This window comes from Apteryx rowi, unplaced genomic scaffold, assembly GCF_003343035.1.
Source record: "Apteryx rowi isolate R43461 unplaced genomic scaffold, aptRow1 scaffold_43, whole genome shotgun sequence".
Lineage (NCBI taxonomy): Eukaryota > Metazoa > Chordata > Aves > Apterygiformes > Apterygidae > Apteryx > Apteryx rowi.
This window is the reverse complement of record NW_020450683.1, coordinates 1,780,238-1,789,082: the sequence shown is the minus strand read 5'-3', so window position 1 is coordinate 1,789,082 and position 8,845 is coordinate 1,780,238. Positions and strand designations below refer to the sequence as shown.

The 8,845-nt window shown below is 62.0% G+C and overlaps 1 protein-coding gene across 1 annotated transcript in view; it reads left to right on the top strand.

The window, feature by feature from the left end:
- The window catches only part of NKAIN1 (sodium/potassium transporting ATPase interacting 1), a 22,627-nt gene extending 14,950 nt beyond the window's left edge, over positions 1-7,677 (top strand). Inside the window, exons 2-7 of the mRNA XM_026076350.1 lie at positions 1,233-1,370; positions 1,939-2,019; positions 2,689-2,889; positions 3,833-3,893; positions 6,530-6,611; positions 7,170-7,677. Of these exons, the coding sequence (XP_025932135.1) occupies positions 1,233-1,370; positions 1,939-2,019; positions 2,689-2,889; positions 3,833-3,893; positions 6,530-6,611; positions 7,170-7,179 (573 nt within the window). The 3' untranslated portion in view covers positions 7,180-7,677. The remainder of the gene's footprint in view (positions 1-1,232; positions 1,371-1,938; positions 2,020-2,688; positions 2,890-3,832; positions 3,894-6,529; positions 6,612-7,169) is intronic.
- Positions 7,678-8,845: the final 1,168 nt, after the last annotated feature.

Here is an 8,845-nt window from a genome sequence, read left to right as displayed (position 1 = left end):
GGCAGCGGGGATATTTGGGGAGCGGCGGGGAGATGCCGCCGGGCTCCGAACGGCGCCGCACCCGCGGGGTCTTGCTGCACCTTTGGGGGTTTCAGCCAGTTTGGGCACCCGGAGGGTCCGTCGCTGCTGGCAGAGGTCGAGGATGGGGGGGGGGAAAAAAAGGGGGATTTTTGCCCACCCCCGTTGCCAAAATCACCCTTTTTCTGCCGGTTTTTCCCCCCTTCCCGGAGGACGTTTTGCGGCTCGGCTCGAAAGTGCCGTTTCGAGGCGGGCGGAATCTGCCGTCGCGCTCGGCGGCGTTTTAACAAAGCCGCGTGGGCAGCGAGGGGCAGATTTTCCTTCCGCTATTTCCCAGAGGAGTGGGGGGAGAAGGGGGAAAAAAAAAAAAGCAACCGTTTCCATTGGAGAAAAGGCGATGTTTTCCACCCAAAGAGCCCGTGCTGCCCAAACGATGGAAAAAAAAAAGTCCTGCCGACCCCCCCCCCCCAGCCCGGCACCGCCTCCGGGAGGGCCTGAGGATATATATATATAAAAGATATATAGAGATATATRTAAGCTATATATAGATATAAAATATATATATTTTTCCCCCCTAAAATTTGATTTTTTGGCACATTGAACACACAGTTCCTGCTCTGGCATCCCGGCGCGCGGCCCCCCCCCCAAAAAAAATCCATTTTTAGGGGGCAGGTTTTTTTCTTTCCCAAAAACCTCAGGCGGCCCCGGCGCCGCTTCCATGGGGAGGGGGATTAAAACAAACCCGGTGGCGGCTAATTAGCAGGGCTCGGCTAATTGCTGCCGGAGGGGGAAACTCRGGGGCAGGTCGGTGAAACCCGGGCGTGTTTAATTAGGAGGCAGCGCGCCGCCTCGCCGAGCTGCGGGTTTGTCCTGGATCAGCGGCGCCTCCGATGCAGCAAGGGGAGGGGGGAAAAGCCGGGCTTTAACTGGGGCCAGGAAATTTGGGGAATGGGGGTTTTTGCGAGCCGAGTTTTGGCGGTGGGAGGTGGTGGACGCGCTGTCGCTCTTTAGTTCCCACGCGCGGCCGTTTGGGGACGAAAGGGGGAAACTGAGGCAGCGAAGCGGCTGCTCGCAGGCACAAAACCCACCTTAAGCTCCAGCCCGGAATTAAGAATAAGAAAGCGGGAGCCGAAAGCGAGGAGCTGGGGTGTTTTTTCTCGTTTTGGGGGGAGGGGGTGGCTGAGGCTCTGCTCCGTGTCCCCGTGTCCCCGCAGGTCGCGGCGCTGCAGCGGCAGGTCTTTGATTTCCTGGGCTACCAGTGGGCTCCCATCCTGGCCAATTTTTTACACATCCTGGCCGTCATCCTGGGCATCTTCGGCACCGTGCAGTACAGATCCAAATACCTCATCGTGGTAGGTAGCCGGGGCCTTCTGTCTGTCTGTCTGTCTGTCCGTCTGTCCCCGCGGGGGGCTGCCTGAGCGGCCGGCCAGCCTGTCTTCATGTCAGTCGGTCCATCTGTCCATCTCCACGGGGGGGGGGTCCCTGGGTGGCCGGCTGGCAGTCCGTCTGTCCGTCTGTCCATCCCTGCGGGGGGTGCCTGAGTGGCTGGCTGGCGGGCTGTCTGTCTGTCCCCGTGGGGGGGGTGCCTGGGTGGCCTGTGGGTGGTCTGTCTGTCCATCCCCGTTGGGGTGTCCCTGGGTGGCCAGCCAGCAGTCTATCTTCCCAGCCGGCTGTCTCCACAGGGGTTGCCCAAGCGGCCAGCTGGCAGTCCGTCTGTCCGTCCATCCATCCCCCGGGGGGGGGGTTCCCTGGGCGGCCAGCCAGCGGTGCGTCTGTCTGTCCCTCTGATGGGGGGGTCCCTGGCTGCTGGTCAGTCGGTCCATCCATTCCCACGGGAGGGGTTCCCTGGGTGGCTGTGGCTGTCCGGCTGTCCGTCCCCGCGGGGGGCCTGAGTGGGGCTCGGTCTCCCCCCCCCGGCAGTACGCGGTGTGGCTGGTGCTGTGGGTCGGCTGGAACGCCTTCATCATCTGCTTCTACCTGGAGGTCGGGCGCCTGTCGCAGGTGAGGCCGCGTCCGGGCACCGTCCTCTTCTCCTGCCTCTTCTCCTGCCTCTTCTCCTGCCTCCTGCCTCTTCTCCTGCCTCCCCTGCCCTCTGCCTCCCTCGCTTGCTCTCTTCCTTCCCTCTTGCCTTCTTCCTCCTCCTCCTCGCCTTCCTTTGCTCTCTTCCTTCCTTGTTACCTTTTCCTCTCCCTCTCCCTGCTTTCATCCTTCTTCCCTTCCTCCCTTTTTTGCTTCCTTTCTCCCTGCTTTCTCCCTCCCTTCTTCCCTTCCTCCCTTTTTTGCTTCCTTTCTCCCTGCTTTCTCCCTCCCTTCTTCCCTTCCTCCCTTTTTTGCTTCCTTTCTCCCTGCTTTCTCCCTCCCTTCTTCCCTTCTTCTCGTCTGCCTTCCTCCCTCCTTCTTCTTCCTCACCGCTCCGGGGGGTGCTGGGGCGCCCCACGGCACCCACGGGCCCCTTCGCACAGGCGGCTGCACTAGACCATTGGGGTGACGCTTGGGAAGCCCCTCTAATTCCCGCTGGGATGAGCAGGAGGGGTCGGAGCCCCCCGGATGCCACCGGGGGGGGGGGGRGGGGAGGTTCCCAGCTCCATCCCCGGTATCTCACGGGGCTTCGTGGGCCGGGAGGCGTCGGGGGACACCGCCGCCGCCGCCGGCCCCTGGCCCACGCCGCAGGAGCGCGACTTCGTCATGACCTTCAACACGTCGCTGCACCGCTCGTGGTGGATGGAGAACGGGCCGGGCTGCCTGGTGACGCCGGTGCTGAGCGCCCGGCCGCCGCCGCCGCACGACCACCACGTCGTCGCCGTCACCGGCTGCCTGCTCGACTACCAGTACATCGAGGTGGTGAGCAGCGCCGCGCAGATATTCCTGGCGGTAAGGAGGCGCCGGGGACGGGGACGGGGACGGGGACGGGTGCGCTGGGTGCGGGGCGCCGTCGGGGACCCCCCCCGTCCCCGTCCCCAGCGCTCGGCGTCGGCCCCTGCGGCGCCGGTGGCTCGGTGGGGACGTCGGCGTCCTCCCCTCTGCCGCCCCGCCAGGGCCCGGCGTGGCCAAAAGAATCGTTTTCCGAGATTTATTGTTATTATTATTTATTATTTACTGTTTTATTATTATTTACTATTTTATTATTTGTATTATCATTTATTTATTATTATTTTTTATTATCTATTATTGTTATTTACTATTTTATTGTTATTTACTATTTTATTGTTATTTACCATTTTATTGTTATTATCATGTATTTATTAATAATTATTAATTATTATCTATTATCATTATTATTTACTATTTTATTACTATTTATCTATTATTTTATTATCATTTACTTATTATTAATCACTTATTATTATCCACTATCATTATCTATTATTTTTATTATTATTTATTATTATTTATTTATCATTATCTATTATTTTTACTACTATTATGTTTTGTTTATTATTATTACTTATTATTTATAATTAATTCTTATTACTATTTTTATTTATTATTTTTATTACTTTTATTACTTTTTATTATTATTATTACTACTATTTTTATTGTTTTTATTACAATTATTACTATTATTATTAATTTTTATTACCGTTATTACTATTATTTCCCCCAACTGCAGTGTTCCCCTTTACCCAGCACCCGGCGGAGGCACGTCGGGCCCCGGGGGGGGGGGTCTCGGAGAGGGTGGGAAAACCGGTGCTAGGAAGCGATGCTTCGCCCCATGCCGCGGGCCGGCGGCTCCGAGGCGGGAAAGCTCCGGGGCCGCGCGGTGCCGGTGCYGCCGGCGCTGAGCCCTCGGCTCCGGGACACTTGTGTCTTGCAGCTCTTCGGCTTCGTCTACGCCTGCTACGTCAGCAAGGTGTTCCTGGAGGAGGAGGACAGCTGTAAGTGCCGCCTTCCCGAAAAAACCCGGCACAAGGCGCTTCCTGCCCCGCATCCCCCGGTGTCGGGGCCTGGGAGGGACGGGGTGGCCGCGGGGGCGCCCGCAAAAGGCGCCGGGATGCCGCGTCCACAGCGGGCGCCGGGATGCTGCAGTGGTGCCGGGATGCTGCAGCTGCTGGGATGCTGCAGCGGCACCGGGATGCTGCGTTGGCGGCGGGCGGCGGGATGCTGGGATGCTGCATCCACAGCGGGCGCTGGGATGCTGTGGGCACTGGGATGCTGCGGCTGCTGGGATGCTGCAGCGGCACCGGGATGCTGCATCCATGGAGGGCACCAGGATGCTGCGGGTGCCGGGATGCTGCAGCGGCGCTGGGATGCCGTGTTGGCAGCGGGCACCGGGATGCCGGGATGCTGCGGGTGCTGGGATGCACCATGCTGCTCGACCGGGACGACAGGGACCCACCAGGCTGAATCCGGCCCCTGGGAAAAGGGGGGAGGGCGGAAACATCACCTTCTCCTGCCGCCCATCCCTACGGACTAAGCCGTGTCGGGGCGCTCGTCCCCATCCGGGCAGCGCCGCATTTCCTCCCCGGCGGTGGCGGAGGAGGGGGGATTTCAGCGCTGCGGGTTAATTTTTAGGCGACGGATATTGTGCGCTCCCATTCGGGTGTAATCGCTGCGAACGGCCGCGCAAAAACCCGCGGAGCCCCTTGACCAGGCGCGTGCGGCTCCAGCCAGCCGCGGCGRCGCTCCTCTGCCGATAATTAATCGGAGCCAGCTGGCAGCCTCCGCCGGCCAAAGGGAGGGAGCGATGCTGCCACGGCCGGCCAATATATCAGGCAGCGAGGGATGCTCGGCAGCAGGCTCCAGCTGCCCGCGTGGCCTGGCGGGAGCGCTTGGGCGGCCGGCGGCGGGCACCGGGATGCAGCTGTGGGTGCCGGGATGCAGCTGTGGGTGCCGGGATGCAGCTGTGGGTGCCGGGATGCTGCAGCGGCTGCAGGCGCCGGGATGTGGCAGATGCTGGGATGCTGCAGCAGCTGTGGGTGTCCAGATGCTGTGGGTATCCAGATGCTGCGGGCGCCAGGATGCTGTATCCACGGCGGATGCCGGGATGTGGCAGGCACCGGGATGCTGCGGCGGTGGTGGGTGCTGGGATGTCGTGTCTGCAGCAGGTGCCGGCATGCAGCGGGCGGCGGGATGCTGTAGTGGCTGCGGGCGCCGGGATGCTGCGGGCGCCGGGATGCTGCAGCAGCTGCGGGCGCCGGGATGCTGTGGGCAGCGGGATGCTGTAGTGGCTGTGGGCACCGGGATGCTGCGGGCACCGGGATGCTGTAGTGGCTGCGGGCGCCGGGATGCTGCGGGCAGCGGGATGCTGTAGTGGCTGTGGGTGCCGGGATGCTGCGGGCAGCGGGATGCTGCAGCGGCTGCGGGCACCGGGATGCTGCGGCGGCTGTGGGATGCTGCAGTGGCTGTGGGTGCCGGGATGCTGCAGCGGGTGCCAGGATGCCGCAGGTGCTGGGATGCCGCATCAGCAGTGGGTGCTGGTGACCTGCTCCATCTCCCATCCCCAACGGTCTTCAAGGCTTAAGAGCACGGATAATCTTTGGGCTGGCGCACGCTCCTGCATCCCTGCTTCCCTGCCCGGCAGCAGGGACGGAGGGCGTTTGCCCCGCTCGGATGCCGCAGGGGCAAAGCTTGGCACGAGCCTCCCATCGCGCCGCCGGGGCCCAAAGGCACGAAGTGCTGCGGAAAACGGGATGCTGCTGCTCGCGACGACCCGCTTGCGTATACGGGGACCGGGCATGGGGGCTTCTCCGCCACCGCTGCCGCCTTGGAAGCGCGTTTGCATTCCAGGCGGTGCCGGGCGCTCAAACAAAACTCAGGCATTCGATACACTTTTAATATTAATGCGGCCGCAGCCGGGCTTCGAATGCATCTTTTTAATGGAATATCTTATTAGAGTTGGAAACGGATGGATGCCGTCAAAACCGGGAGCGGGCGGCGCGTTGAGTCGGGAAGACAAATAGGCTCGGAGAGCAGGTTCTCCCACCTCCCCTCCTCGTGTTCGCCCCGATTTCCCGGGCAATTGTGCGCTAATCCACGCGAATCGCTGCTTCTTGGCGATTAATATATTTATTTCCGGGAGCTCGGTCGCGCTGCGTCTCCCGTAGCGCCTCGAAACGCCGGTTTGGCCGCACGGGGCACCGTCCCCCCCGTTGCGCCGGCCGCGGGGTCGTGGCGAGAGCCCGGAGGCCTTCGGAGCYGATTCCTGCCCCCTATTCCAGCGGGAAAAAATGAAGCGGCAAAGCCGAAAGCAGTTACGGGCCTGAAAAAATGGAGATGATCCTTCCTCCGTGCTCCCAGACGGAGCGACAGCCCTGTTGCTGCGTGGGAAATTCCCGTGGCGGCTCCTGCCCCGCTGTGCAGCCTCCTGCTGCCGTCATTCCCGCCTGGCATCGCGCGGTCCCAACCCCCCTTTCCCAGCACCGCGGATGGAAGGATCGGCTTCAACCCGGTCGAAAAAGTCGCCATCCCCGGGCGCCTTGCTCGGATGGGGGCTGCGGGGCGGCCGCGTTCCCGGCTCCGGYGCGCTGGCGACTCACTTCCCTGCTCCCCCTCTCCCAAAATCTCTCCGCAGTCGACTTCATCGGCGGCTTTGACTCCTACAGCTACCAGGCGCCGCAGAAGACGTCGCACTTGCAGCTGCAGCCCTTGTACACGTGAGTGCGGCCGGGGGGGGGGGGCAGAGAAGCCCCAACTCGTTACAGGAATGACCGGCGGCAGCACCGCCCGCGCGCGTCCCCGTCTCCCGAGGTTTTCCAATCCCTCGCAGGCGGGTTTAAACCCCTCGCGGCCTGGCGTGGGGCGGGATGCTCCGGGTTTGCGGATGGATGAATCCGGGAGGGAAACCCCCCGGCAAAGCGAGCAGGCGCCTCTATAGGTGCATGCCGATGCACGCCCGCGGATGTGCACGTATATGCAGGAGCAGCGCGCGGGCGACGGAGCAAAAGCAGCTGTTCCAAGCATTTTTATTACTATTATTAGTAGTATTATTATTAATTATTATTAATTTGAAGAAAGGAGCAGCTCTTGCTGGCTTGCGTTGCCTGTCGGGGCTTCGGGCTTGGCGCCTGCTGCTTCCTTACGTTTTGGGTGGCACAACGTGGTCGGGAGGGATCGGGAGTCCCGGCAGCGGTCGCCCATGGGTGCTCGTCCCCCCCCCGGCGGGCTGGGTGCTGCCGGGTGCCGACGCCGCGTCTCCGCTTTGCTTCCCCCAGGTCCGGGTAACCTCCCCGCGGGAGCCTCCTCCGCCCTCGCCGGAGCCAAGCGATCCCGCGGAGACGGACACGGCCCGAGGACTGCCCGGAGCCGGCGCCCGGGGTCGTCCTCGCTTCCTCGCCTGCTTTTCCCGGACCGTCCAGGCACAGCGGCGAAAGACCCCGCGTTCCCCCCGCCGGAGCCCCCCGAAAGCCGAGCGGAGCGAGTCCGAGGGCTCCCGGATGTCACCGGCACCTCCCGGACATCACCGGCACCTCCAGGACTGCTGAGCCATCTCCGAGCATCCTTCCCGGACAAGCTGGGCGCGAAGGGAGGAAAAACCTCCGGAGCGCCAAGGTTCCCGCACTCGGGGGACGCTGGTTCCCGTGCCGGGGCGACACCGGTTCCCGTGGGATTTTGGCGCGGGACGAGCGCCCATCTCGCCCCCGGGAGGGGGGTAGGATGGCGAGCGCCCCGTTTTCTTCCATTTGTCCTGTTCCCCCCCCATCGTGTTTTTAATTTGAGCAGCGCCTCCCTCTCCGGGCGGATAGTCGGAGAGCGTCGGCACTCGGGACGGTCGGAAACCGGGGGGGGGGGCTCTCGCTCCTCCAAGGCAGCTCCACCATCTCCCGCAGGACGAAACGCTGCCGAGGACCCGGCTCCGGTTGCCGGCGGCCGCTCCGCAGGCGATTCGCCATCCCGGGAAATGCCGCCGCCGTCGCCTCCTTCGGGCTCGAATCCCACCGGCGCGGGGAGCCCGAGGAGCCGGTTTTTCCCCGCGGGCGGCTCTCGCCGTTTCCGCCGCCCTCCCGGTTTCGGGAAGGGGGGGTGGGAGCCGCCGGCTGCCGTGTGGATGCTTGGATTTGGCAATAGTGACGCTGCTTTCTACGCCGCCCCTTTGCGGCCCTTTTAATTAATATAACGAATGTTTTTATCGGAAGTGCCTGAGCCAGAGGTTTGTCCGGCACCGGGGTTGCTTCCCGGCTCGGCTGCTCCGAGCCCCATTCCCGCGGGTTCCCATCCGGCTCCTCCCGGCCTCCTGCTCCGCTTCGGCTGCCGCGAGCCGTCAGCCCACCCGAGCGCTCGTTTCTCTCCCTAAAAGCCACTGGATGGACGGACGGATGGACGGGCCAGGAGCTTGTCCAGCATCGCCATTCCCGCGCCGTCCGCAGGGTCTTTCCAAAGCACAAAGCAACCGCGGGTGGGGGGATCTGACGGGGTGGGGGGGGTTGCGAAGCCCTGGCTTCCCAGCTAAAATCCCCGGCTTTCCRGTGAAAATTCCCACTTTTCCAGTTAAAATCGCCAGCTTTCCAGCTACCGGCCCCGGCGGCTCCCTGCCTCGTGGCTGCTTCCCTGTGCTCCACGACTGTAGCGTTGAGCCGCCCTTTCCCGGAGCCGGCGGCGTTGGTTTGTGGCAGTGAATCCATCCTGTCTGAAACCACCCCCGCATTTGGCCATCCCAGGAAAAAAAATGGGAAGAGATGATTTCTGACGGTAGGAAAGGCTCGGAGGGGGGACGCGGACCGCTCCGCAAGCTGTCGGGTCTCGTTCCCGTGGCCGGGTTTCCGTCGCAAGCCATCTCCACTCGGGAAGGCACGGGAGTCAGGAGCCTTGGGAATAACGTGGAGACAAAATTTAACAAAATGCTCCAGGTCGCTCTCCTACGCTTTTTCTTTCTCCTTTTTTTTTTTTTTTT